Source organism: Balaenoptera borealis, assembly GCF_965194805.1.
Source record: "Balaenoptera borealis genome assembly, chromosome: 8".
NCBI classification, from domain to species: domain Eukaryota; kingdom Metazoa; phylum Chordata; class Mammalia; order Artiodactyla; family Balaenopteridae; genus Balaenoptera; species Balaenoptera borealis.
This window is the reverse complement of record NC_138865.1, coordinates 121394649-121422618: the sequence shown is the minus strand read 5'-3', so window position 1 is coordinate 121422618 and position 27970 is coordinate 121394649. Positions and strand designations below refer to the sequence as shown.

At 62.4% G+C, this 27970-nt stretch overlaps 3 protein-coding genes across 16 annotated transcripts in view; all 3 read left to right on the top strand.

Annotated features, from left to right (window-relative positions):
- SNAPC4 (small nuclear RNA activating complex polypeptide 4) overlaps positions 1-15462 on the top strand; it is a 26490-nt gene extending 11028 nt beyond the window's left edge. For 2 of the 3 annotated variants that reach the window (XM_082401836.1, XM_082401834.1), the window contains 10 exons: positions 1652-1746; positions 6253-6332; positions 6666-7136; positions 8349-8592; positions 9065-9135; positions 9676-9780; positions 10514-10541; positions 11486-13107; positions 14230-14342; positions 15250-15462. In XM_082401836.1, coding sequence (XP_082257962.1) covers positions 1652-1746; positions 6253-6332; positions 6666-7136; positions 8349-8592; positions 9065-9135; positions 9676-9780; positions 10514-10541; positions 11486-13107; positions 14230-14342; positions 15250-15295 — 2875 coding nt within the window. In that variant the 3' untranslated portion in view covers positions 15296-15462. Of the gene's footprint in view, positions 1-1651; positions 1747-6252; positions 6333-6665; positions 7137-8348; positions 8593-9064; positions 9136-9675; positions 9781-10513; positions 10542-11485; positions 13108-14229; positions 14355-15249 lie in introns of all 3 variants that reach the window. The other variant, XM_082401835.1, reaches the window with a different exon arrangement.
- On the top strand, positions 15395-26301 carry CARD9 (caspase recruitment domain family member 9; the record flags this gene model as incomplete). 12 transcript variants are annotated; one of them, XM_082401856.1, is made up of 12 exons in its annotated part: positions 15395-15496; positions 18948-19151; positions 19304-19441; positions 20096-20400; positions 20483-20905; positions 21108-21233; positions 22757-22948; positions 23407-23448; positions 23714-23762; positions 25076-25152; positions 25651-25733; positions 25825-26107. In XM_082401856.1, the coding sequence occupies exons 2-12, from the start codon at positions 18968-18970 to the stop codon at positions 25922-25924; spliced, it is 1719 nt and encodes a 572-aa protein (XP_082257982.1). In that variant the 5' UTR covers positions 15395-15496; positions 18948-18967. The 12 variants fall into 12 exon arrangements, 9 of the variants coding, with proteins under 9 accessions (XP_082257982.1, XP_082257979.1, XP_082257987.1 ...); XM_082401853.1 differs by lacking the exon at positions 15395-15496 and adding an exon at positions 17409-17524; XM_082401859.1 differs by lacking the exons at positions 15395-15496; positions 25825-26107 and adding an exon at positions 22318-22426 and having other exon boundaries at positions 18387-19151; positions 20483-20662; positions 20762-20905; positions 25651-25736.
- Positions 26225-27970, top strand: DNLZ (DNL-type zinc finger). Its single transcript, XM_082401892.1, has 3 exons — positions 26225-26523; positions 26806-26945; positions 27714-27970. The coding sequence occupies exons 1-3, from the start codon at positions 26323-26325 to the stop codon at positions 27880-27882; spliced, it is 510 nt and encodes a 169-aa protein (XP_082258018.1). The 5' UTR covers positions 26225-26322; the 3' UTR covers positions 27883-27970.

Sequence of the window (27970 nt, the reverse complement as noted above, 5' to 3'; positions counted from 1 at the left end):
TACAGTTCTGTGGGTTTCGGTGTATTTATTGAGCTGTGCAGCCATCATCACAATCAATTCTAGAACATTTTGATCACCCCACAAAGAAACACTGTTCCCTACCAAAAAACAGCAGTTCAAGAGTGGGCAAAGGGGACTTCCCTGGTGTTGCAGTGGTTAAGAATCTGCCTGCCAATGCAGGGGACACAGGTTCGAGCCCTGGTCCGGGAAGATCCCACGTGCCACAGAGCGACTAAGCCTGTGCGCCACAACTACTGAGCCTGCGCTCTAGAGCCCACATGCCACAACTGCTGAAGCCCACACGCCTAGAGCCTGTGCTCCGCAACAAGAGAAGCCACTGCAATGAGAAGCCCGTGCACCACAACAAAGAGTAGCCCCCGCTCGCCGCAACTAGAGAAAGCCCGCGTGCAGCAACAAAGACCCAACGCAGCCAATAAATAAATAAATTTATTTTTTAAAAAAAAGTGGGCAAAGGACTTGAATAGACGTTTCTCGAAAGAAGACTTGCAAATGGCCATTAAGCGCATGAAAAAATGCCAACACGATTAGTCATTATAGAAATACAAGCCAAAACCACAGCAGGATGCCACCTCACACACCTGAGGATGGTTAATGTTTATAAATAATGGGAAATAAGTGTTGGAGAGGATGTGGAGAAATCAGAACCCTTGTGCACTGTTGGTGGGATCATGAAACGTATAAAATGGTGCAGCCACTTTGGAAAACAGTATGGAGATTCCTCAAACAGATAGACGGAGAATTACCACATTATCTAGCAATTCCACCCAGTACCCAAAAGAATTGAAATCAGGGACTGAAACAGAAATTTGTACGCCCGTGTTCATAGCAGCACTATTCACAGCAACCTAAAGGTGGAAACAACCCAAGTGTCCATCAGCAAATGAGTGGATAAACAAACTGCGCTCCTCATGCTGTATGGACACCAGAATGTTATTCAGCCTTAGAAATGAGTGATGTTCTGAGAGGCGTTACATCATGGGTGGGCCTTGGAAACAACGTTTGTGTACAAGTGTTTGTGTGGATACACATACTCATTTCTCTCAGCTACGAGTGGAGTTGTTAGGTCACATGGTGATTCTGCTTAACTTCCGAGGAATGACTATTCTCCAAAGTGGCTGTACCCTTTTACATTCCCACCAGCCGTGTAAGAGGGTCCCAGTCTTCCACATCCTCACTAACACTTACTACCTGTGATTCGAGCCATCCTAGTGGGAGTGAAGTGGTATCTCACTGTGATTTTGGTTTGCATTTCCTGAAGACTGATGATGTTGAGTAGCTTTCCTGTGTTTGGCCATTTGTGTATCTTCTCTGAAGAAACAGCTATTTCTGTCCTTTGCCCATTTTTAAAATTGAGTTATAAGGGTTCCTTATATATTCCAGATACAAGTCTCTTAGCAGATACGTGGTTTGCAAATATCCTCTCCCAGTCTGTGGGTTGTCTTTCACCTTCTTTATGGTGACCTTTGAAGCACAAAAGTTTCTAATCTTGCTGAAGTCCAGTTTGCCTGTATTTTACTTCTGTTGCCTGTGCCCTGGGTGTCATAGCTTAGAAACCACTGCAGATGCCAGGGCAGCAGCAGGAGGCCATCTTGGCTTCTAAAACGTCCCTTTGTTTTTATGTTGCTTTCAGGTATCTCAGAAGGTTACATTTTAGCTTGAAAAAGGGACGATGGAATTCCAAAGAAGAGGAAAAGTTAATTGAATTAATAGAAAAATATGGTGTCGGTAAGTTCTTATTTTTTGTTTTGGTTTTTTTAGTTTCACACATACTGCATACATTTTAACATTTGCATGTGTTAGGGAGTGATCATAGTAAATCTAGTAATCATCTGTCCCCGTACAAAGTTATTATAACATTACTGACTATGTTTCTTCTACCGTGTAGAGCGTCCCCTGGCTTATTTATTTGGTAGCTGGAGATTTGTACTTCCTAATCCCCTTCACCTGTTCGGCCTCACCCCTCACCCCTCCCCTCTGGCAACCACCCATTTGTTCTCTGCATCTTCAGGCCTGGTGTCTGTCTGTCTGTCTGTTTTGTGTGTTAGACCCCGTGCACAAGTGCAGTCACACTTCCTCTGATTCATTCCACTTGACCTAACACCCTCTAGGTCCATCCGTGTTGTTGCCAATAGCAAGATTTCTGTTTTTTCCTTTCGTGGCTGAGCAGTGTTCCACTGTCTGTACAGACACGACGTTTTCGTTATTGTTCTCTGTCCATTCATCTATCGATAGACACTTAGGTTGCTTCCGTGTGTTGGCTGTTGTAAATAGTGCTGCTGTGAACATGTGGGTGTTAGCTTTTCTCTAAATGTTTTGGAGAATTCACCTGTAGAGCCAGCCATCTGGTCCTGGACTTTTGTTTGTTGAGAGTTTTGTTTTGTTTTGTTTTTTGTTCTTTTTTTTTTACTGATCCAATTTTATTACTGGTAATCAGTCTATTCATATTGTCTGTTTTTTCCTGACTCAGTCTTAGGTGAGTGTGCTTTTCTAGGCGTTTATCCATTTCTTCTAGATTGTCTAGTTTTTGGGTGTATAATTTTTTGTAATAATCTTACATGATCCTTTATATTTCTGTGGTGTTGGTTGTAACTTCTCCTTTCCATTTCGGACTTTATGGATTTGGGCCCCCTCTTTTTCTTGATGAGTCTGGCTAAAGATTTATCAATTTTGTTTATCTTTTCAAAGAACCAGCACTTAACTTTCATTGATTGTTTTCTGTTACTTTTTAAATTTCTGTTTCATTTATTTCCACTCTAATCTTTATTATTTTCTTCCTTCTACTTTGACCTTTGTTCTTCATTTTCTGATTCCTCTAGGTGTAAAGTTAGATTTTTTACGTGAGATTTTTCTTGTTTCCTGACATAGGCTTGTATTGGTATAAACTTCCCTCACAGGACTGCTTTTGCTGCATCCCATAGATTATGGATCTTTGTGTTTCTATTTTCATTTGTCTCCAGGTATTTATTTCCTCTTTGATTCCTTCAGTGACCCATTGGTTGTTTAGTGGCAGATTGTTTAGCTTCCACATGTTTGTGTTTTTGAAGTTTTTTTCTTGTAGTTGATTTCTTTCTTTTTTTTTTTTTTTTTTTGTAGTATTTATTTATTTACTTTGGCTGTGCCGGGTCTTAGTTGGCGGCACACAGGATCTTTTTAGTTGTGACATGCAGGATCTTTTTTAGTTGCGGCATGCAGAATCTTCAGTTGCAGCATGAGAACTCTTAGTCGCGACATGCGTGTGGGATCTAGTTCCCTGACCAGGGATGGAACCCCAGCCCCCTGCATTGGGAGCATGGAGTCTTAGCCACTGAACCACCAGGGAAGTCCCTCTTGTAGGTGATTTCTAGTCTCATACTGTTGTGATCAGCAAAGATGCTCGATATGATTTTACCCTTAAATTTATTGAGACTTGTTTGTGGCCTAGCATGTGGTCTATCCTGGAGAATGTTCCATGTGCACTTGAAAAGAATGTGTATCCTGTTTGGGGGTGACATGTTCTATATGTATGTATTAATTCCATCTGGTCTCACGTGTCATTTAAGGCCAGTGCTTCCTTACTGATTTTTTTTTCTGTCTGGATGATCTGTCCATTGATGTGAGTGGGATGTTAAAAGTCCCCTACTACTATTACGTTACTGTCAATTTCATTTTGCTTAATTCTCTCTATCTATTTCTGTGTGTTAGGTCAGTTAGGTTTCCCGATCTTGGAGAAGTTGCCTTGCGTAGGAGACATCCTGTGGGCCCAGCAGTATAGTCTTCTCTGGTCACCAGAGCTCTGTGTTCTAGGGGTGCCCCTATATGGGCTTTGTGGGCCCTTCTGTTGTGTCGGGGTCAACTACTGTGGTGCTGGTCGGCGGGGCCAGCCCTGGTACAACGGCTGTGGGCCTGCTGCAGGGAAGGGTAGGCTTCCTGCGTGGTTGGCTGCACGTCCGGGGTGGGGGAGCGGTGCTTGGAGCAGGGCTTCTGGCGGGCGGGGCCGTGTCCCCAGAGCTAATAGGCTGGAGGGAGGATTCCAGAATGGTGCCCACCAGCACTGGTGTTACTGCAGTGGACCTGGCTCCCCAAAGCGGCTGCCACCAGCGTCTCCATCCCCAGGGGGAGCTCCATTTACCTCCTGCCTCTCTGGGAGGCTCTCCACCATGGGCAAGTGTATCTGACCCAGGTTCCTTGCAAACCGCTGTCTCACGTAAGATTCTGAGTGCACCCTTTAAGAGCGGAGTCTCTGTGTCCCACAGCCCTCTGGCTCTCCCAAGTGTATACCCTGCTGGCTTTCAAACCCAAATGTTCTAGGGGCTCATCTTCCTGGTGCAGGACCCCCCAGGATTGGGAGCCCAGTGTGGGGCTCAGGCTTTCACTCCTGGAGAAAGACTTCTGTGGTGGTGATGTTCCTCCCATTTGTGGGCTGCTGACCCGAAGGTGTGCATCCTGACTGCACCGCGTCTCTACCCCTCCTACCCGTCTCCTTTTGGTTTCTTCTTTGTGCCTTCAGTTGTGGAAAATATCTTGGTGGACTTCAGACCATCCTCACGTGCGCTAACTCTGTGAGTAGTTGTACTTCTGGTGTGTCCACGGGGGGTCAGCGCAGGGTCTTCCTGCTCCGTGGTCTTGGTGTGTCCACGGGGGGTCAGCGCGGGGTCTTCCTGCTCCGTGGTCTTGGTGTGTCCACGGGGGGTCAGCGCGGGGTCTTCCTGCTCCGTGGTCTTGGTGTGTCCACGGGGGGTCAGCGCGGGGTCTTCCTGCTCCGTGGTCTTGGTGTGTCCACGGGGGGTCAGCGCGGGGTCTTCCTGCTCCACGGTCTTGGTGTGCCCACGGGGGGTCAGCTCGGGGTCTTCCTGCTCCGTGGTCTTGGTGTGTCCACGGGGGGTCAGCGCGGGGTCTTCCTGCTCCGTGGTCTTGGTGTGTCCACGGGGGGTCAGCACGGGGTCTTCCTGCTCCGTGGTCTTGGTGTGTCCACGGGGGGTCAGCGCGGGGTCTTCCTGCTCCACGGTCTTGGTGTGTCCACGGGGGGTCAGCGCGGGGTCTTCCTGCTCCGTGGCCTTGGCATCTCTGGTGAGTTCTTGATGCATTTGCTGTCCGAGGGCTTCTCACAGCTTTGAGTTCATGGTGGAGTTTTGCAGATACCACTGGAGGCCTGTGGTTTGCTCTCATCCCAGGCTGCCTCCCTGGTCATCAGCTCTTCTGCCCTGTTTTTTTTTATATTTTGGCCGTGCCATGTGGCTTGTGGGATATTAGTTTCCCGACCAAAGACTGCACCTCGGCGTGAGAGCACAGAGTCCTAACCACTGGACCACCAGGGAATTCCCATTCTGCCCCATTTTTCATCATCTCAGCAGGTGGTGGTGGTTTTTTCATTTTACAAACTAATTCATGTTCATTATAGGAAATTTAGAAGCAGAGATGTATGAAAAGAAGGAAAGGAACGTAACTCATTTCCTGTCTCCAGAGGTGGCTGCTGTCTGCTGGTGTGCTCTTGCCGGGTACTTCCCTGTGTGGGTGGCTTTCCTAGGAAGAGCCAGCTTATTTAAGTTGAGTCATTCCACTTTCAATTGAGCAGCTATTTTTTACTTTATGATGTGTTGTTATGTTATCTGTTACTAATATTTTTCTATATCTTTACACATTCTGCATCCTAGTGTTATTTTCAGTAATCGTGATATATTTCCTTGGGTAATAGTACACAGGTTATTCTATCAGTTTTCTGTTAGTGGACAATTTAAATCGCTTCTCATTTTTTGTTACAGGGGTGGAACGAGCTGAGGGTTCAGTGGCTCAGTCTTTGCTTATATTTGTAACGTTTCCTTAGAGGGAATCCTCAGACATAGCAGTGCCAGGTTTGAGGGTTCTGTCACACGCAGTCACACTGCCCCGTAGAAGCAGTGCCCCACCAGCACTGTCTGGCAGAAAACACCAGATAATTTGAAACGTCCGGTTTAGAAGCCTGGAATACCAGGTATTCAAGGGCTGTTTCACGTAAACGTGGGTGACTTTTTTCTCATGGTTGTGTGTTTGCTAGAACTTCCCTCGGGCTGGTTTTCCGTTGAGAGTCAGATGCCTGACTTCTCATGGAGCTGCTCGGGTGTGGAGCAGCGTGAGGGTTCTGACGGGACACGGTGCGAGTCTGCTAGAGGGGCCACCAGCGTGTGGTGGAGAGGAGCCCTCTTCTCCAAGCTGCTAAGCTTGTGTTGTCAAAACCTGTTTGTAAAAAGTAACTTCCATGTTGTTTTGCTCTTGTAGGTCACTGGGCAAAAATAGCCTCTGAACTACCCCATCGGACGGGCTCCCAGTGCCTAAGCAAGTGGAAACTCATGGTCAGGGTGAGGCTTTACTAAAAGTCAGCCGAAGGCCCCAGCCCCCGGGGGCTAGCGTCACCCCAGGCGGGGTGAGGGGAGAGCGGCTGGCGGGCGAGAATGGGGGCGTCTGGCTTCCGGCCGTGGCGTCTCTTCTTCCAGGCGGCCGAGGGCAGAGGGCGCTCGGCCTCCCTCCTCAGAGCAGCGGGAGGGGGCTTCCACCCAGCACGCCCAGCCCCCTCGGCCCCCTGGAGGCGCACCTACTCGAGGCCTCTCCCTAGAGGCCTGGCCCGCCTGCCCGCTGTCCCCCGTCGCTGAGCCCTGGGGGGCTGGGACCTCCAAGTAGCCCTCCTCCTACAGAAGCGGCAGCGGCGCAGGCGGGGGCGGCGGCCCCCCCGCAGGGTGCGGTGGAGCTCCAGCAGCGGGGACAGCGGCACCACCAGTGGGGACATCAGCAGCAGCGGGGACAGCGAGGACTCGGAGCCAGAGGCGGCCCCGGGGGCCCTGGCAGGTGGCCAGGCGCTGCTGCCGGCACAGCATGCGGTGCCTGACGTGGCCCTGTGGGTTCCCGCCCGGCAGAGCACCAGGGAGCTGGGGGGAGGGGGCGCCGGGAGCTGGCCAGGACCCTGCGATGCCTGCCCCCGCCCTCCCAAGGGCTCCAGCGTGGCCCAGGGTGGCCGCCGGGAAGCTTGCGCCACGGCCTCAGCCCCAGCAGAGCCGGCGGGCCAGGCGCGGACCCCCTGCAGGACCCAGAGCGCCAGCCTGAGAGGCGTCAGATGCCCGTGCTCGGCGGACGCTCGCCCCTCGAGCTGCATGGGGCCGGCGCGCCAGGTAGGCACGGGCGGGTGGGAGCTCTCCTGCTTGGGGTCAGCGAGGCTGCGCTCAGGGCTGGGGGTGGCCTAGGCTCGCGCAGGCATCTCCTCCCTGCACGTTGCAGCGTGCGCTCCTGACCCGTCCACTCGTTGCGGAGCACTGCCCAGGCAGAAGCGTGCTTCCTGAGGCCGGCCCCTCCATTTCCCCCACCTTGTTGCTTGCTTTTTTTTTTTTTTTTGGCCACACCACACAGCTTGTTGGGTCTTAGTTCCCCAACCCGAGGATTGAACCCGGGCCCCGGCAGTGAAAGCGCTGAGTCCTAACCACTGGACCGCCCGGGAATCCCCCAGCTTGCTTGCTTTCAAGGCTCCGTGGCAGAGCTGCAGGGACAGGGTGGGTGCCGCCCCGAGCTGCGGGGCGGGAGGTGGGCGCAGCGAGGACGAGCTATCCCTTCGGTCACCTGAGTCCAGGGAGGCCCCTGTGGAGGGTCCCGCTGTCCGCCTGCTCAGGTCTGACTCAGCCGGTCACACGGGGGCCTGTCCGTGGACGTGTCGAGGCCCTGGGCCCAGACACGGCTCTGGCCACGTCTGGGTGGCGTCCACGTTGGGGGCGGCTGTTTTGTGCTGGGCGAGGTTGGAAGTCCACTCTCTGACACCAGGGACAGTGGACGCCACGGCCCCCATGCCACGTGGGATCATCTCTCCTTGAGTCTGTGACTGCAGGGCCTTAAGCCCCAGGGTTTGTCTCAGGCACGTCGTGTCATCAGCTCAGGGAGCTGCCCGGAGGAACGGGGACTCTGTTAGTCCTGGGTGTGGCCGAGCTGGGCAGCTTCTTGGAGCCCAGCCTTAGGGACCCCGTGCCCTCCTCTGAGGTCACCACACTCCAAAGAGTGTTTCCCAGCGGCCCAGGGCGCAGGTGCGGGGCACTTTGGGGTCTGGGCAGGGAGCCGTGCATGTGCCCAAAAGCAGCAGCCTCCCGTGGTCTGTCAGGGTGGGGACGTCCACTCGGGGTCCCTGGAGACAGCGCTGCAGGCGCTCAGACCAACGTGGCCACTTGGTGCCAGACGCGGCGCCCCAGGCGGCCAAGACCACCCTGATGCCCAGCACCCGTCCCGTCTCCCATCCCCACCCCACTCCGGCACCAGCAGGAGTGGAGGATGGTGAGGGTGGGCGCGTGGCTGTCCTGCAGCTGAGCCTGGCCAGGAGCCCCAGGGCCCTTCTCCCCCCACAGAAGGAGCTGAGGCAGCCGCACCTGCGCAGCGCCGCCCCGGGGCCCACCCCTGCTGGCGGCAGTGGCAGTGGCGGGGCCAGGCCCTGCGTGCGGCCGCTGTGGCACAGGACCAGGCAGCGGCGCCAGGGACACGCCCTGCAGAGGAGGCTCCTTGAGCACCAGCTTCTGATGGCCGTGAGCCCGTGGGTGGGCGAGGTCGTCCTGCCACACGCTCCCCGGAGGCCCGCCGTGGCGCCCAGTCGAGGTACTGCCCGGGGGCCCCTTCCCTTCGGGAGCCTCCCGTGGGGCCCAGGGGTAGAGTCGGTCGGGGAAGGGGGACTGGAGGGGACCTGCAGGCACATGGAGGTCACAGCTGCCCTGCCGGGGAGGGTGGACAGGGGAGGGGACCGTCCGCCCAGTGTCGACCTGGTGGGGGGTTTGGTTTTGCCTCTCCCGTTCTGCTTAGCACCTGGTGGCCGGTTCAGGAAGTGACCAGACACTCAGGCCTAAGCGGGAGCATCTTCTCGGGATTCTGAGTGCATCGGTGCCCGCACGTGGGTCATACTGTCTGGGGGGGGCAGGACTCTCGGGGCTCAGGAGCGTGTGCCAGCCTGCCAGCAAGGTCCTCGCCGTTCTTTCTGGTTGAACGCGGCGGCAGCTGGGTGTGGGTTCTCTGGGGCCCCTGCCTGGTGCTCAGTCTCTGGGCCCCTTTGCACACGTGCCCTTGTCCCCTTCAGCTGACGGCATCAGGAGGCGGCTGCAGGGCGCCCACCTGGCCAGCACCCCGGTGTTCACCCTCTTCATTCAGGTAAGAAGCCACAGATGCACAACTTTTTTTCTCTTGTGCGTTGCGTTTTTGGTGGAGTTTTGAAGTTTGTGGTGGATTCACTTAAAGTCCAGCTTTTCAAAGTTGTGGATCCTTCAAAATGGCTCTTCCGTGGCCTACGATTCTCAGCGTTCAACTCAGCGTGGAAGGGGCAGCCATGGGGCGGTGTCCCTGCCGCCGTCAGCTAAGCCCTGTGTGGGAGGGTTTGGGCGCTGAGGGGAAGAGGGTCCTGGCCGTCCCGAGGGGCTGGGTCAGGGCAGGAAGGCGGCAGCACTGAGGCGGCCCGGAGGACCCGAGTCCTGGCTAGGGCCTGAGCCACGTGGCCACAGCCTCAAGGGGCTGTGCGGGCCCAGCCCGGGCCTCTGGGGCGTTGGGTCTGCTCCACGAGAGCAGCTGTGGTCAGCGCTGGCCTGAGTCCTTCCACAGACACTCTCGTGGCCTTGGCCCTGCAGGGGGGTGGGGGGCCTCCGGATGGGCAGGAAGGCCTCCTGTCAAGTGGTGTCGTGTGTCCACGTCCCTCAGTTGTTCCAGATCGACACAGCTGGCTGCATGGAGGTCGTCCGGGAGAGGAAGGCCCGGCCGCCCACCCTGCTCCAGGCTGGTGCCCGGGACTCGCTGCCCCTGCAGGTGAGGAGTGAGGGTGAGTGCCAGGCACGGGCTTCCCTGGTTCCCGCCACCCTTCCCTCCCGTCCCAGCGGCACAGCCAGCACGGGGCAGATGGCGCCTGTCCAGCCGGGGAGAGAGGCATTTCCGGGTCCGCGCAGGCCGGGGCCAGCCCGAGACGCCCCTGGGAGCCGTCTGCCCGTCTCCCGGGGAGGTTCTGGGGCCCTGAGGGGCTTTGAGGCGAGTCCAGGGGGTGCAGGGCCTGCGCTGGCACTCAGGCCCACCTGGCTCCACAGCGTGTGTTCCTCCCGCCTTGCCGTACCCACCCTGGGTGGAGCGTGGGGGCCACTGGGCGCCTGCTGCCCTGGGCACTGGCCCCGCTGGGGTGGCAGCCTGGTGCCGGTGGCCAAATCTTTGAGTCTTTCAGCTCGGGGCTGTGTCCCTGAGCCCGGTCACCTCGGGAGGAAATGACAAAACAGTGTTGCTGGTCGGAGGACCAAATACGGTCCTGTGGTGGCCCATCCAAGCCATGGACCCCCGTGCCCTCCTGCCTGGACAGCCAGGCGCCCTGCCTCTCCCTGCAAAGCCCACACAGCCCTGACCCCGCCGAGATGAGCTCTCCCAAGGGTGCCTTTGGGTGGAGTCGCGTTGGGGGCGGGGCGACAGGCTAGTGGTGGTCTTGGTGGGGGTGGAGAAGTGGGTCTGGGCCCTTGGGGACTTCCCTGAGGCACTGACGCTACTCTGGTTTCTTTTCCAGGTACCCTCGAGTGCCCAGAACACCCCAGGTACTGCCCATCTGCCTTTCCCTTTATCTGGGTGGTTTGTGTTTAGTGGGGAAAGGGCCTGACCTGTTGCAGGTTTTGGATTTCGGTGCCTCGCGGTGGGTCCGTTTTTGTTTTTTTGTTTTTTGGGGCTTTTTGGTTTTTTTGGTTTTTTTCAGTTAATTAATTTATTATTTAATTTTGGCTGCGTTGGGTCTTCGTTGCTGCGCGCAGGCTTTCTCTACTTGCGACGAGCGGGGGCTACTCTTTGTTGCGGTGCGCGGGCTTCTCATTGCGGTGGCTTCTCTTGTTGCAGAGCACGGGCTCTAGGCGCGCGGGTTTCAGTAGTTGTGGCACACGGGCTCAGTAGTTGTGGCTCGTGGGCTCCAGAGCGCAGGCTCAGTAGTTGTGGCGCACGGGCTTAGCTGCTCCGCGGCATGTGGGATCCTCCCGGACCAGGACTCGAACCCGTGTCTCCTTCATTGGCAGGCGGATTCTTAACCTCTGCGCCACCAGGGACGTCCTGCGGTGGGTCCGTTTGAATGCCCCCTCAGGGAGGAGGCCTGACTGGTGTGGCTGGTGGGGCAGCGTCTGGTACAGGCCTGTCCTGCCTGTGGCCACCAGTCTGCCCACACCAGCAGAATCGGGCGAGGGTCTGGGGTCCTGAGAGGTGACGCGCAGGGAGGAAGGCAGTGTAGCCAGCAGTCCTTGTTTGGAAGGTGTTCGAGATGTAGGGCTGATGCGCAGGGCCGTCGTGGGCTGGCCTTCCTCCCGGGCCTGCCCTGGTTGGGACAGGAGCATGGGGGCTCAGGGTGCCATGCGAGGGGAGGTCTGGGGACGTCCGGCCAGGCTGACGTGCCCCTCTCGGCCCAGATGCCAGGCCCAGCAGCTGCCCACTGTGAGGGCCCTTCCCCTGGGACGCATCCTATCTTGGGAGCTCATCGGCCAGTGTTCTGTCCTCCCTGCAGACTGCCTCCTCCAGAGCGTGCCGGCCCAAGGAGCTGCGAAGAAGAGCACCTGCTACACGGGGAGTGGAGGGCCGCAGGCCTGCCACGCGGAGTCCACGCCGCGGGCACCCCCGCAGGCTCCGTGCGGACCCCGGCCCAAGCCCAAAACTGTGTCTGAGCTGCTTCGGGAGAAGCGGCTGCGGGAGGCCCGAGCCAGGAAGGCTGCCCAGGGCCCTGCGGTCCTCCTGCCCCAGGTGCTGGTCTCCTCGCCTGTGGTCTTCCAGCCGCTGGCCCCCCAAGGCCCCGCAGTCTCCAGTGCCGTGCTCTCTGGGCCTGGGGGCCCTGTAGCGGCCAGTTCAAGTGCGTTAGGCTCTTGGGCCTCAGCCATGGAGGAGAGACCCCTGACGCTGCAAGCCTTTGCCCTCGCTCCGGCCTCCACAGGAGCCTTGAAGACCCCGGCTGCCCGTGCCGCCTCCAGGGCCCCAGGTCTGGGCCCCGGCCAGGTCCCTGTGACCTGCCGGCCAAGCAGTCTCGGACAGTCTCAGGCCCCCGCCACGTCCCGGAAGCCGGGCGTGCCCAAGGCGCCACCCTTTCTCCCTGCAGCCCCCAGCCCCGTTCAGCTGCCTATCCAGCCCCTCAGCCTGACGCCAGCTCTGGGCACGCACACGGCAGCCAGCACCCATCTGCCTGTCACCTGGGTGCTCACAGCCCAGGGGCTGCTCTCTGTGCCTGTGCAGGCGATGGTGGGCCTTCCGAGGCCAACAGGGACTCCTGACCCCCACGGGCTATCGGTGACTCTGCTGCCCTCCGCGACTGCGACTCAGGCAGGCCAGGGCCCCAGGCTCCCTGGGCAGGGCCACCCTTGGCAGCCCCCACCCAACACGGACACACAATCAGACCCTGCCTCCAGGACAGAGCTCTTGACCCTTCCGACGCACCCCACATCCCAGAGCCCTGCGGAGGTGGACATGGCCCACGGCCCTGGGGGACTCTCCCCTGGAGAGGCCCAAGTGGCGGGGGGGACATCTGTACCCAGGACATCCTCCCAGGCTACGCCCCTGGCTGACGACTCTGAAGCAGGGCCCTCAGGGCCAGGGGAGCCCAGGAGGCCTTTGGGCCTGGAGAGGCCGCCCCCGCCCTGGTCCAGGCGTGAGAAGAGTGCCCTGGACTTGGGCCTCCTCTCCCAGGAGAGCGAGGCAGCTGTGCGGGAGTGGCTGAGGGGGCAGCGAGGGGTGCGTGTGCCCCCCCTGGGCAGCAGGCTGTCCTACCAGCCCCCCACGCTGTGCAGCCTGCGGGCACTGTCTGGCCTCCTGCTCCGCAAGAAGGCCTTGGAGCACAGAGCCAGCTCCCTGGTGCCCAGCGGGGCAGCCGGGGCCCTGCAGGCCTCGCTGGGGCGGGTGCGCGCGCGGCTCTGGGGCAGCCCCGCCTACCTGCTGCTGAGGGTGCGCTTCCTGGCGGCCTTCGCCCTCCCCGCGCTCCTGGCCACCCTCTCCCCCCGCGGCGTCCCCACCACCCTGTCGGTGGCCATGAGGTCCAACCCTGGGAGTGACAGTGACGACAGCAACCTGGGGGAGCTAGAGCTCGTCGACGGGCAGCCAGGGGGCTCGGCCGGCAGTCCCCAGGCGGCCGCCATGCCCGCTCAGGTAGGCGGTTGCCGGTGTGGAGGCCTCGGCCCCTTCCCCACGCCGTCCGCATCCCCCGGGGCGCCCGCACCCCCTGTGGGTGTCGGCCCCCGCCCGGAGTACAGGGGGTAGGAGCAGGGGGAGGTCGTGGCAGGGGGGCCGGCGGCTGGTTTCTGAGGAGGAAGAGGCCGCTCCGTGCGCCCCGTCGCGTGCGGACTCGGCGGCAGGAACCTCACTGCCAGCATGGGGGTCCCGCCACCCAGGCCTCATCCACAGGAGCAGCGGCCTCAGTCTCCGTGCCCCCCCCCCCCCGCGTGCACGCACACACACCCCTGGGGGGCTGTCTGTGCGCCTGCGCTTTGTGGGGTCCGTCCAGTTGCCGGCTCCAGCACGTCCACGTCCAGAGTTCTCTAAGCTGTGGAGGCAAAACCACCTTAGCTGTTTCCTGACAAGAAACCTGATATGCACACGTGTGAAGGTGTCCCCTGACCCGTGCACCCAGGGAGCCCCTAGCCCCTGTTGCCTGGGCTGAGCAGGAGAGCCGGGTCGCCTCAGGACAGGGAGGGCCGCAAGGTCCCTGGCAGGTGTTGCCCGGCGAGCAGGCGGTGACCCCCCAGAAGCAGTCCCTCGCCTTCACGCGGGGTGGCCTTGCTGCCGGCCTGGTAGAGCCAGGGCCGGGGCGGCGGGGTTGTCACTGGAGCTGTGCCGGTCCCGCCTGCCCGCGGCCTGGCCCGCCTCCTTCCCGGGAGCACGGCCTTAGGAGTCCGGGGGGCTTCTGGACTGAAGCAAAGGCGAAACACTGCTGGGCCCTAGGGAGTGAGGGCAGGAGGGAGGCTCGCCGTCCCCCGTAGCGTGTGCAGCCTCCCAGGGCCCTCCATCCCTGCCCGGCCGGCCCAGTTTGGGGGAACCATGGCATAGGTGGCTGGCTCTTGGGGGGCTGGTCAGAGGGGGTTGGAGCCCCCGAGTGAGAGAGGGGTCAGGGGAAAGCCAGAGCCCGCGTGTGACCCCAGGAAGGCGGCACCTCCTGTTCCATCTCCGCGGGGACAGGTCCAAAGAGCTACCTGTCCCTCGCTGCCAGCCCATCCCCTGCCCATCCCGGCTGGAGGGTCACTCTTGTTCTCCTCTGCCTGGACTTTGTTTCAGGGAACGCCACACCCCACACGGGCCTCTGCCCCCTGCTGCCCGGACAGTCCTGATGACCTTGACGTGCTGCAGACACGGCGCGCCCGGCATGTCCGGAAGCGGAGGAGGCAGGAGTGAGTGGCAGGGTGGGGGACCCGGGCCCGCCCCCAGCTTGGCTCTGGGCACGTGGGGCCTCCGGAGCTCCCCTCCGCCTGTTGCTGTCACGCAGGGTGGGGTGTGGTGCATACAGGCCACTGCGGGCAGGGTCTTGGAGGCCCTCCCCTCCCTCACTCTCCCCTCTCCCACTGGGCTCCACACCCCAGCCTCTGCTGCTTCCCTCCTGCCGGCCCACGTGTGCCTGGGGCCTTGGCCCTTCTGTCCTCTCTGCTTGGCCCTCTTCTCCCCGTCTGTCTGCAAGGCTTGTCCGCCCCTGTCCGGGTCTCTGCTCGGTGGTCAGCTCCTCAGAGACGCCCTCCCCGGCCGTTCTAAGGTGGCATCGCTGTCCCAGTGCCCGTCTGCCCTCGTGGCACTTGCCCCTCCCTGATACCCGATGTGGTCCATCCGTGTATTTGTCCGTCGTCTCCCCCGGAACGTGAGCCCGTAGGGCGAGCATAGGGTCCCCAGTGCCCAGATAGCAGGCACCAAATAGGCCCAGCATGGTCGGTTTTCACACGCTGAGCCCCGGGCCGGGGAGGGTGTCGCAGAGGCAGGAGCTGGGTCCTCTAGCACAGTGCGGGCTGCACTGTGGGCGGTTCTGGGTCCTGGGCTGGATGGCTAGAGCGGGAGCAAGAGCCCTGGGTGGGTGGGTGGGTGGGTGGGGGGCTGCAGAGGGGATGCTTGGGGTGGGCCTGCTTAGAGCCCACTCAGGCTCCAGGGCCAGTCCTCTGCACAGCCCGCCCCGTGGACTGCAGGTGGCCACCAGCAAGGCCTCACTCCACCCCGCCCTGCCCCACGAGGCAAAGTGCCGTCTCTCTGCGTTCCCACCCGTGGGGTCCGGCTGGGGCCAGGGCCACCTGCCATCAGGGTGATCTTGTGTTCCAGGACTTCCCAGGGCCGGACAGCCACTGCTGCTGCCGACAGGAGGTGAGGCTCGTGCTGGACCCAGGCGAGCCTGCCCGCCCCGGGAGGCCGGCACCCAGCCCGCGGCAGAAGGGCTCTGCCAACAGTGGCCGCGTCGTGACGGGCTCGGCTGGTCCCCGAGTGCAAACCAAAATATCGGGAGGAATAAAGAAATGTCCTGTTTCTTAATTAAAAGCAAGCCACGCGCTCCTGGCGGTCTCGTCCTGAGGTACTGGGCGGTGTGCAGAGGGGTTGGGCCACCCCTGGGTGTGTGGGGAGTGCGCCAGCTGGGCCCTGGGGTCCACGGAGCCCCTGCACACTTGGCCTCTGGGGGCCTGTGGAGGGGGAGAAACAGAGGGTTACCCATCTCACGAGAAACGCTTGTGGCTCTGGCCTTCAGACTGGGGGGCCGCTCCAAGCAGGAGGCAGCCCAGCACCCACCCAGGTGCTGGTGGCCCTCTTGGTGCCACCACAGGGATGGGGCGGGCCCACTTCCTCTGCCATCCAGACCACACAGGCCGACCCAGGCGGGTCCCCAGACCAGTGGCGGACTGTCTACCCACAGTCCCCACGGCAGCCCTGGGCCAGTGCTCTTTTTATTCTGTGCAGGCGTTTCTTTGGCAGGAGACCGAATCCCCACGGCCTCTCTGTCCCTCTTGTCTGAAGGAGCTCGGGTTTGGGGGTTTGGTTACACCCTCCGAGACACCGGCTTTTCCTGGAGCTTTGTTCTTGCACACTACTCCCCTTTGCTTTCACCTTATTAGGGAAATTTTCCAACACAGAGAAATGGGACAAGTGTGCCCAGCGCGTGTGTCCTGCCCCCCCCCCACCAGACAGCAGTCACTTGGGGTCACCTGTCTCCCCTTTGCCTGCACCCAGACACCACACGTCACGTCACACAGCCACAGGCTGACTCGCCACTCGGGGGTGTGTGTGTTTCACTTTGTGCCTGGTACTCGACTCAGCAATTCCCATTTTCCTTGTGATTTCCTCTGACCTGTGGGTTATTTAAGATGTTTGTTATTTAATTCTCACACACTTAGTGATTTTTCAGATGTCCTATTACCGCTTTCTAGTTTGATTATGACGTGGTCAGAGAACATGGCGTTGTTATTATTTAATTCATAAACACACCATGAGGAAGACTCCTTCCTTAGCCTCATGTCATGAAACAGGAAACACTGGGTCACGGAGGGCCTGGCACCGGCCCTCTGCCCGCCAGGTGCGCAGAGCCGCAGCTCCCACCACTCCTGTACCAGGACTCCCCCCCCCCCCCCACCGCCAGACCCTCCAGGCTGGGGCAGGATCCCCCAGAACACGGCTCCCCCAGGGGGCTGGGGGCCTGTCCACGCCTGGAGGGTGACCTCGGGCCTCCTGGAGGCCTGCGGGGAGGCCCGGCCACTCGGCAGCACCTGGTGGTGCCAGGATTCCCCGGGTTTAGCCTACTGACCACCATGAGCCCAGGAGGCAGAGGAAAACCCTGGGGCTGAGGGGCTCAGGACCCTTCAGGAAGGGAGCCAGCAGCGCTGGTCAGGCCCCTGCCCACCCAGCTGCAGCCCCTTCCCAGACCTGTTGCTCAGCCTGGCAGGTGGCAGCGCTCTCGGTTCAACCAGCGAGGCCACTCTGGTGGGGCGGTGGCCTGGGGATTCCCCTGGGGCCCTGCTGTCGCTGTCGCGTGGGTCCTGGTGGAGAGGGGCTGCTCCCAGGGAGGGACGGGCGGAGCCAGCTGCAGCGTGAGCTGGCAGCGAGTGGGGTTAGGCTTAGGGGCTGCAGCCCCCCCCAGCCCCATGCCCTCTTTGGACACCACGCTGCAGTCCTTACGGGACCAAAGTGGACCGGACGGTGGCTTGGCCTCGTCCCACCCTGGGAGAGCCACGGCTCTAGAGCTCCCACTCCGCAGGGTCGGGGCTGGGTCTGCAGGGTGGGCCCCGGGGCGCTGGCGCTGGGCGGGCTGGCGGGGAGGCGGGGAGGCGGGAAGGGGGGGTGGGGGTCTCCGAGCGGGAGCAGCTTTCCCCGAGAAGAGGCGGCTTCCACTTCCCCGTCCCCGCCTCCCGGGGCCGCCCTGCTTGGGCGAATCAGAAGGCAGCGCGGGGATGGTCCCCTGTGGGAGGACGGCCGGGCCTCCGTGGGGTTAACCAGACCCGTCAGGAAGTGGACGGCTTTCCTCCGGCTCCACCCTCCCTCGGTCCCGGCAGCCGGCAGCTCCTACCGCGCATTGAATCCGGCGGCCCAGGCTGACCCCCAGGAGGACCCCGAGGTAGGCGGGCCTGGTGCCCTTTCCTCAGGTGGTTTGGAAGCCGCTGTGGCCCAGCTCGGGCTTGGGGCAGGGAGCGGGGTCTGGAGCAGATACCCCAGGCGGGCGTCAGGTGGCCTCGCACTGCTGCCCTGTCCCCTTCACAGCCGCCTGGTACCTGCTGGTCACTTCACTGGAATTAACAGCAGGGCACCGTCAGGTGTGGGACACGTGGACATCCGGCTAGGAAGGTGGGGACTGGGCCAAACACTCCAGAGACCCCAAGTTGCTGGTGGTTTCATTCAATGCTTTGTTGCTGGGCGGGCGGGCTGGCTGAGGGCAGCGCGAACCTGCTGCCAGCCGCATCTCCAGGAGGGTGGCCCAGTCCCTTGGGGCTGGAAACCGGTGTTTCCCACACAGGTCAAAGGCTCAGCCTGCGGTGGCGGGGTCAGGGTCTCCGCCCGCACCGCGGGGAGGAGGCCACCGCGTGGCCGCTGCCGGCTCAGCCTGGCCCTGGAGAGAGTGGTTCCCCCACTGGTCGTGTAGAAGGGAAGAGCGGCGGGTGGTTCCAGCATAGACGGTCCCCTATCGGAGAGCTGGCCTGACAGTCCCCAAGAGCAGGCCTCGCCTGGGAGGCAGACAGGAGCCTGGACGGCTGGTGTCCCAGAGGCTGGAGGAGGCAGGGAGCCGCATTCCAGGCCGGCCCCGGGCGACACAGCCACCCCTCCCAGTGCGCCCGGGCCCCGGCTCTCCCTCTACCGTGGGCCGTCCACAGTCACCCTTCCTGGAGGGCACCCTGTCACCGAGCCTGACCCGGAGCAGGCCGGCCCGGCAGCTGCTAGGTGGCCGTTGCATCACCAGCTTGCGGAAGGAGAGGCGGGGACGGGAGTGGATGTGAGCAGGCACTGTCCTGCGGGGAAGGAGGAAGTCCCGCCAGCACAGCCTGGCGCCTCGGGGGCCAGGCACTGGCCAGCCGGGGGCTGGGGCTGGAATCCCTCCCCCATGTGCCAGGGGGGTTGTGTTGGTAGGCGGCACAAACAGTTCCGTGGGTAGGGAGCAGCCTCCCGCCAGCCCCGCAGCACTTTGGGGTGCTCTGGGGGGACAGGGCCAAAGGAGGGCCATGGTGCAGGGGGGTGTGTTCTCCTAGATGCCACCTGACCCTGGAGCATTTCCACGCCGTTCCCCACGCTTATTGGGGTGACCCGCTTATTGGGGTGACTCGGGGAGAGAAAAAGCCCAGGGTGGCCAGAGGGGCGGGAGCAGGGCCGTGAAGGGCGACACGGGCGAGCCGATGGGAGGGAGCGGGGGCTTCTCCCTCTCTTGGCGGCCCCGCTCCTGGACGCCCCTGGGCTGGGTTCCTGGGCTGGCTCTGCCCAGAGCCCTGGCGGGCGAGGCGCAGGCCTGGCTCCCGGCAACGCCTGCTGCTCAGCCACGGCCTCCCTCCCAGCCGCCTGCCCCGGCTGCGCCATGTCGGACTACGAGAATGAGGACGAGTGCTGGAGCGCCCTGGAGGGCTTCCGGGTGAAGCTCATCTCCATCATCGACCCCGCCCGCATCACGCCCTACCTGCGCCAGTGCAAGGTCCTGAACCCCGACGACGAGGAGCAGGTGCTCAGTGACCCCAGCCTGGTCATCCGCAAGCGGAAAGTAGGTCAGTGCCCGTCCCCCACCCCGTCCCCCGGAGGCCCCCTGCCCTGTCTGCCCGCGGCTGTGGTGTTTCACGCACAGCTGAGGCCCCGGGAGAGCCGCCCAGACCCCCACCACTGCAGCCTTGCGTGCCCACGCGTGTCCTCTGGGTCGCAGGTGTGCTCCTGGACATCCTGCAGCGGACTGGCCACAAGGGCTACGTGGCGTTCCTAGAGAGCCTGGAGCTCTACTACCCACAGCTGTACAGGAAGGTCACGGGCAAAGAGCCCACCCGCGTCTTCTCCATGATCATCGGTGAGGAACAGGACACGGGCCTGGAGGCACAGGGCCCGGATGGAGGGGCAGGGGGATGGTGTGGGTTGGAGCCGGCGGCCCCCTTCCCACCTGGTCCCCTCATGGATAAATCGCGTATGAAAGAAAGGGAGCGGAGCCGTGTGTGGGAAGGGTGCCAGCTTTGGGCCTGGTGTGGGTGTCGCTCCCATCCCGCTCTCCTCCCAACACTCGTGGAGCGAGCAGAGGCTGAAGGAAAGGGGGACCTGAACTCCGGAGGGGGGAGCAGGTGGGAGGCGGGGTGCACAGGCTGATTCTTGGCTCAGAGCCCCTCCTGCCCAGAAGACCATGTGAGCCCGCTAAAGCCATGCCCGAGAGGCCAGGCCTGCTCGCCCCAGCAGCCTGTGAGGCGGCCCCGAGTCGCGTCCCCTGCCTCTCAATCAGGATGGTAACAAAATTTGACAAAGAGGGATGGACACCCAGGCCCTGGGCTGCCCTGCCTTGCCCTGGGAGGGGGTGGGGACAGGGCTGGGGGGTGAGTTCCTCTCCGGGACGGGAAGCAGCCGCAACCGGGAACTGACCCCTTGGCCAGGCTCCGCTGGAGCCGCTGGTCCTCAAGCGGAGGCCCGGGCCGGGCCGGGTGCACCGTGCACCATCTGACGCCCTCCCGGTCCGCAGACGCCTCCGGGGAGTCGGGCCTGATGCAGCTGCTGATGAGCGAGGTGATGAAGCTGCAGAAGAAGGTGCAGGACCTGACGGCACTGCTGGGCTCCAAGGACGACCTCATCAAGGAGCTGAGGGTGAAGGACAGCCTGCTGCGCAAGCACCAGGAGCGTGTGCAGAGGCTCAAGGAGGCCTGCGAGGTGGGCGGCCGCGAGCTCCAGCGCTGCAAGGACGAGAACTACGACCTGGCCCTGCGCCTGGCCCGCCAGAGCGAGGAGCGGGGCGCCGCGCTCATGCGCAACCGCGACCTGCAGCTGGAGGTGCCCCGCGCGGCGGGCAGGGCTGCTGGGGCGGGCGGCGGGCGCCGGGGTCCCGGGCGGATGCTGACGGCCGGTCCCACAGGTCGACCGGCTCAAGCACAGCCTCATGAAGGCAGAGGACGACTGCTCGGTGGAGCGCAAGCACACGCTGAAGCTCAGGCGCGCCATGGAGCAGCGCCCCAGCCAGGAGCTGCTGTGGGAGCTGCAGCAGGAGAAGGCGCTGCTGCAGGCGCGGGTGCGGGGGCTGGAGGCCTCCGTCCAGGTGGGGCCCCGGGGCGCGGGCCGGCGCGGCGGGCGCGGGGGCGCCGGCCCGGGCCTCCCAGCCCCGCTGTCCTGCCGCCCTCTCCCTTCGCACCCACAGGAGGGGAAGCCGGACCGGAGCAGCCCCTACGTCCAGGTGCTGGAGGAGGACTGGCGACAGGCGCAGAGGGGCCTCCAGGAGCAGACCGCCGCCATCTTCTCCCTGCGCAAGGACCTGCGCCAGGCCGAGGCCCTGCGCGCCCGGGTACGCGGCAGGCGGGTGGGGGCGTGCGCTCTGGGCCGACTGAGCGGGGCTCCACGCCCCTCCTTCCCCCTGCCTGGAGGCGAGGGCCAGCCTTCCGCCCCACCTGGTGCCCGCGCTGCCCGGGCACATCGGGGCCCAGCTTCGGTCTGGAGCTCCAGGCCGGCGGGGCCGCAGGCGGTTCGCTAACTGCCGTCTCCCGCAGTGCACGGAGGAGAAGGAGATGTTTGAGTTGCAGTGCCTGGCCCTGCGGAAGGACTCCAAGATGTACAAGGAGCGCATCGAGACCATCCTGCAGCAGATGGGAGAGGTCGCCGTCGAGCGGGACCAGGTAGGGGCCGCACAGCCCTCCCGGCCGCGGTGGCCTCTCAGGGATGCCGCTGTCAAGGTGGTTCTTCAGGGAGCGCTGACAAAAGCAGTTCATGCTCGTTTAAAAACGTGAATGCTAATGAAGTTAATCCCCTTCCTCCACCCCTGCCCCACCTGCTGCCAGCAAGTCCACGCTCCACCTTCTGCTGTACCTGCCAGACTTTTTTCAGCGTACGTGTAGTTTCATTTTTGTTTTACAAAAGTGGAAGCTTTCTGACTCGTTTTGCAAAGACTTCTTTCGCTTAAAAAGCCACGGGCGCCTTGGCCGGCTGCACTCTTCTGGGTGGGGAGGCGGCGCCCCAGCGCAGGGCTGCACCTGCTTCTTCGTTTCCCATCACTTTCCTGTCACGGCTCGGGGTCGTTTCTGATCAGCCACAGCTGTCGCTTCAGTCACTTTCTGGAGGGTGATTGGCAATCTGTATCAGGAGCCTGAAGAGGTAGATTCCTTTTCCCCGGCAAACCCACTTCTAGAAAGCCGTCTCGTGGGAATAACAGAAAGGAAGCCCGGCAGATGCGTGCTTCCCTCGAGGCCATGGGCAGCAGTGCGGTCTGGGGCAGCGGGTGTGAAATGGGCGCAGCTCACCCGATGGGACAGCTCCTTCCCGGAGCTGCCTGAGCAGAGCCCCCTCTGCCTCGTGCATGGCCGGCAGGGGCGCGCAGGCTCCGGTGGCACCCAGGGCAGGCTACCCCCCCAGGGACGCTGGGGCCTGGCCGCCGAGGTGAGCGGCAGGGTTTTCTCTGGTGGGTCCCGAGTTGGAAGCTGGCACAGAAATTCAGGATGTCCTGTTACTAATCCAGCCCTGGCTGTCGGGGTCGATTGAGGCAGGGCTGTGGGTTAGCTTCTGGATCATTGCTGGACGCGGAGGCTGGCTTCCTACAAGTGTGCCTCGCAACCACAGCCTCCTGGGCCGGTCACTGTAGGTCGTGGGCTGGCCTCCTGGGCTGACCTCAGTGTCCCTGCCGTGGGGGACCGGCTTGATAAAGCCTGGGGCGTTGGTCTTAAAGAATGTTACACGTCTGTCAACAATCACGTTCTTGATATCAAGCTGTACCCAGGAAGTACGAAACGTGCGTGTGGGCATGTGAACACGGCTGAATGTGCCCGGAGAGCAGGACTTGAAGACCCTGCAGGGTCAGCAGGGGTTATTCCCAGGGGTATATTATCTTCTTTATATTTTCTGAACTGCCCACACGTTCCATCCTGAGCCTGTATTGCATTTACAACCCCCAAAACACGAATGACATCCTCGGATGAGAAAGGGGAAGAGGCCAGCGCCGGCCCCGCCTGTCCCCGGCCATGTTGCTGGAAACCCTCCCAGGAGCATTGCTAGAAATAAGGCGGGCTGTGCTGAGAAGTGAGAGAGCCGGGAGGGGAAACGAAAGACCGGGGGGCTGGGGGGGGGGGCAGGGAGGCGGGCCGCGCTCTGCCGGGAGCCCCAGCCAGAGCCCCCTGCCGCGGCTGCCCTGCCCTGCGCTGCCCCACAGGCCATCGCGACGCGCGAGGAGCTGCACGCCCGGCACGCCCGCAGCCTGCAGGACAAGGACGCGCTGCGGAAGCGGGTCCGCGAGCTGAGCGAGAAGGCGGACGAGCTGCAGCTGCAGCTGTTCCAGCGCGAGGGCCAGCTGCTGGCGGTGGAGGGCCGCCTCCGGTGGCAGCAGCTGGAGACGTCCGTCCTGGTGGGCCTCCCCCGGGGCCTTTACGGTGTCCCTCAGTCAGAGAGAGCCATGGCTCTGCCACGGTGGGGCTCTGGGGGTGCGGCCACATGGGGGCAGGTGTGTCCCTAGAGACTGCAGACCCCGGAGGAGGAGCCGCCAAAGGGCCTGGGCCTGGCCTGGCTCCGCCACTGCTCTGCCGCTGGCTCGGCAGGTCCCCAGACTTTCCTGAGCCCCTCCCTCCTCTGTAAGGTTGCCTGCTCCCCGAGCCCTCATGGAGGTGGGCTGCAGGGCTGGCATAGCTCAGGGCCCGGCAGGGTGTGTGTGTGGGGGGGAGGGGCGTTCTGGCCAGGGGCCAGGCCCAGCCATGGCCTGGAGAGGGGCCTCCCTGGAGGGCGGGCTGGCCTGGGACCCCACCCCATGCCCTCGAGTGGCTCGGTTCCCCCACAGCCTGCCGACCGACCCCTCTTCTGTGACCACAGAGCTCCGACCTAGAGGACGGCTCACCGAGGAACTCCCAGGAGGTGAGTGTGACTCTGGGGGCGGGCCCAGGGCCAGCCTCACCCCGGACTCCCGGCCCAGCCTCTGCCGGACCACAGTCCCATATGGGTCCCTCAGAAGCTCTGGGAGCTCAGCTCACCGCCGGCCATCCTCCCAACGCCCGGCTGGGCAGCGTAGGTCCCTCCCTGAGAAGCCGGCATGGGGGTGACGGTGGTTGGGCGGGCAGCGCTGAGGGTCAGGTCCTGGCAGACTGGTGGTCTGACCAGTTGCCCTGTCTCTCTTGGGAAGCTCTCGCTCCCCCAGGACCTAGAGGAGGATGCCCAGCTCTCAGACAAAGGTGAGGAGGCGAGCGGCCTGTCCCGGAGGAATCCGGCTAAGGCCTCCTTCTGGCCTCAAGTTGGCACCCGTCCTGACCTTCAGCACGCACACCGCATGACGCCGGTGCCTGGGGACACATGCCCCAGCCCTGGCCCATAGACCTCCACAACCCCACTTCACAAATGGGCACACTGAGGCTCAGAGGGATAAGCAACCCCCAGGGGTCCCCAGCCAGCAAACAAGAGCCCCATTGGAACCTGGGGCCCAGGCTTGCAGGTCCACATCCCAGCTCCCACCTTGAGAACACGCCTGGCCATTGGAGCCCGCTCAGGCCCCGGGATTGCAGAGTGGAGGCACCCCGCCCTCCAGAGCAGGGAGCTGGGGAGGTAGCCACTGCCAGGAAGCAGAACAGAGCGGGGAAGGAGGGACAGCTCAGGGTGACTGGGGCCTTAAGTTGGCAGGGGCGGGATCCTTCTGCCTGCCTGGGCACAGGACAGGGAGTGGCAGGGAGATGACCCAGCGGGGATGACGAGGGGCTGGCTCTGAAGGTGGGTGTCAGACAGGAGTTTGGGAGGATGGGGTGGTGGCGGGGGCACCACTGCAGAGGTAGCATGTGAAGCCAGACAGACTTCCTCAGCGTCAGGCCTGACCCCAGCTTCTTGAGGGGGGCTGAAAGAGGAAGAGGCAGCAAATGGAGAAGTAAGTGGTTGGTCCCTCTGCTGCTGCCCAAAGACATGAACTTGAGGCCAGTGAGCCCCGACGTGGGGACAGGCGGGCAGGACCCGCAGGGAGCGAACGGGAGGGGAAGGCTGTTGGCCCAGCCATCCTGGGAGCCCCAACCCAGGGCTGGTGTGGCCCCTTGCGGGAGGCGGGGCAGGCTTCAGGGTCAGAGGCCAAGGAGGAGGGAAAGACCTGGGCCTGGGCCTTTCCCACCACAATGTCCGCAAGACCTGGAAGCCACAGTCGCCCATCATGGACAGTTTAGGGGAGCCAGCCCGTCAGAGCACTTTTTCTGCGGGTCCTGAGCCCTGGGCCCATCCAGGCCCCGGCAGATGTGGAGGGAGCCCAGCAGCCTGCAGTGTTCTGCTCCCAACGCTGCAGTGCCCCAGCCCCTGCCCAGGGACGGGGCGCAGCATGTGCTCCGGGAGCCAGGAGTGGGAAGTGAGGTCTCTGAGCCCCAGTCCCCATGTCTCTACAATGGGAATGCTTGCGGGGTCCAAGTAAGGACCCAGAAGGTGGCACAGGACTGGCCTGGGCTGGGGTGGGTAGAGGTACTGGCGAGCGCGATCCTGGCAGGTAGGCAGGACCAAAACGTACAACTCTGCCTTGCAGGTGGCCCGGCCATCGGGGAGAGCCCTGAGCAGCCCTCTGTGGCTCTGCAGAAGGAGCGGCTTTCGCTGACCCCCGAGGTAAGGCTGCCTGGGGTCCCTGGAGCCCTGGGAGGCCCCTGGTGTGGGTCTCAGTGTGAATGATAACGGGGAGAGTGGTTCCTCTACCTCGACGCCTGGGGGGTGATCACAAGGCCTCTGCCCATGGGCTCCTGGGGTGTGGTGTTTTGGAACGTGAAGCTGAGCCCCCTCCCTTCTTGGACGAAGCAGCGGGAGAGGGGGCAGGGGGCAGGGGGCGGGCCCATCTGGGTGGGGCGCAGCGTTAACCTGGGTGGGAACTCGGCCTCACTGTCCACTGCACGGAGCCCGACGGCAAAGGGGCCGCACCGGACACTGCAGTAGAAGGAACACTGGCCTGGAGCCCATCCCCGCTGGCTGCGCGTACGTCCCAGGCCAGTCCTGTCATCTGAAAGGCGGGAGAGCGCACCCCGCCTGCCCGGCCCCCAGTGCGCAGCCCCAGGGGCGGGCGTGGGGCCCACGCGGGTGCTGGCCGGAGCCTGAGCCTCGCCCCTCCTGCAGGACGCAGGCTTGAGCGGCGGGGAGCCCCCCGAGAAGGAGAAGGGGCGGCGGCGTCTCAAGGAGAGCTTCGAGAACTACCGCAGGTGGGCCCGCGCGGGCGGAGGGCGAGAGGGGCTGGGGGGCGGCGGCCCCGCGCACACCTGCGCCCACCTGCGCCGCCTGGGTCTCCCGCAGGAAGCGGGCCCTCAGGAAGATGCAGCACGGCGCGAGGCAGGGGGAGGTGGACTGGGAGAATACCACGGGCAGCGACAACACCGACACCGAGGGCTCCTAGCTGGCCTCTCCGTCCAGCCGCCCGTCGTGGGAGGAGGACACGGCGCCGCCCGGGACCTGGGCGCTGCCCCGCTGGGCCGCCTCTTCGTTGGCGAGCACGGGCTTGTTCTATCTCTGTGTGATGCACAAGCGTGCTGCAGTGTTAAAAATGCAGCCCCGTCAATAAACGACCGCGGTCCGGACACCACCGCCTCCGATGGTCTTGCTGCCGCGCGCACCCTCCGACCCCGCGCCGGCCAGCGCGCAATGCCTGCCGCCAGGGGGCAGCAGAGCGCGGCCCGCCGCCGGGACGGAAGCCGAGCAGGGCCGCTTCCATCGCGTGCCCGCTTCCGAGACGGCGGCGGTGTGGCCTCCGCGGGGCGGGGCGGTCTCGGCTGAGCGGGGCGGCCGGCGGGCGGCATGGTGCGGGCGGCGCTGGGCCTCTTGCCGATACTGTTGAGCTGCGCGCGGCCCCGGGGGCCCGGCCTGAGGTGGCTGTGGGGGCGCGGGGCCCGCCTGGAGGCCGTGGGGAGAAGGCGGGCCTGGGGTTGTGGCTGGCGGCGCTTGAGCTCCGAGCCGGGACCCGGGCCGGCGCACTACCAGCTCGTCTACACCTGCAAGGTGGGCACGTGGCGGGGGTGGGGCCGGGCCCGGGCCCACACCTGCACTTGGCGCTGGACGGCGCTGCGGGACGGCAAAGAAGGATGGGGTTGTCCTCGGGAGGCGGGGTTTTCCAGGAGAGGGGTGGGGCTATCACTCGGGGGGGGGGGGTATCCTTCTGGGAGAAGGCGGGGGCATGCGGAGGGGTGCGGCTAATTCGGGGGGAGGGGCAATCACGGGGGGGCGGGTCCTTCTGGGAAAGGCGGGGGCGGGAGCAGGGCTTCACCTTCTAGTCTCCACCAGGTCTGTGGGACCAGGTCCTCCAAGCGCATCTCCAAGCTCGCCTATCACCAGGGTGTGGTCATTGTGACTTGCCCTGGCTGCCAGAACCACCACATCATCGCCGACAACCTGGGCTGGTTCTCGGACCTGGATGGGAAGAGGTGAGGCTCCCTGGGAAGGGTTGGGGACAGAGGTCTATATTCCAGTGCTGGCCTGGTCCATCCTGAGTCTGGAGCCCCACGCAACCTCCCTGGGGTACCGTCCTTCTAATGAGGATTACAGAGCCCACATTTCCAGCCCAGCTTCCTTATCAACACAAGAGGTGTAGTTAAATTTGAAATTCAGATAAAACACAAGTAACTTTTTAGTAAAAGTATGCCCAAGATTGGAACATGTTTTTATTTGCTAAATTTTCCACCCTAGATCAGCTCCTTCCGGCCTGCTTCACTGCCTGACTTCTGCCCTCACTGACAGTCTCTGGGGGCAGGTAGGACCTGGTTACCTGTCAGGGCCACGGGCCTGCCCTAAAATGAGGGTGTCAGACTAGGTTGACTCTTAAAAGCAACAGCTTGCCTTTCACTCTGTGGTTCCTTCACCCTTGTAGGCACTCCTTCCTGAGTGCCTGCTATGGGGCAGGGATCCTAGCATGCAGCTTTCTTGTCCTGTGCTGACACTGGCTGGTTGACTGCACCAGACTTGGGGGGGGGGTGTGAGGTGCAGTGGTCAGGGCCCTGGGGCTGCAGGGTCAGCCTCGCCACCTTGTGGAGAGCAGTGGGGGGCAGTGGTCAGGAGCCTCCTGGCTGCATGGCCCTGATGCCACACCAGCACAGGGTCTCATGTGCTCGAGACTGGCCTGGGGTGCCCTCGAGGGACCAAGATGCAGGACAGCTTCGGGGCCTGGAGTGTCATGGCACTTCCCTCTTTCTCAGGAATATTGAAGAAATCCTGGCGGCCAGAGGGGAGAAGGTACACCGAGTAGCTGGCGAGGGGGCCCTGGAACTCGTTTTAGAGGCTGCGGGGACCCCCAAATCCACCACTGCTATGGAAGGGGCTGAGGACCAGGATCCCACGCACTCTGGCAAGACAGAGGCCAGCTGACCCACCTTCTGCCTTCAAGAAGGGTGCTCCGGCCCTGAGCCACTCTGGACTTGCCTGTTTCTATCAATAAACAGCCATCACTTGCAGA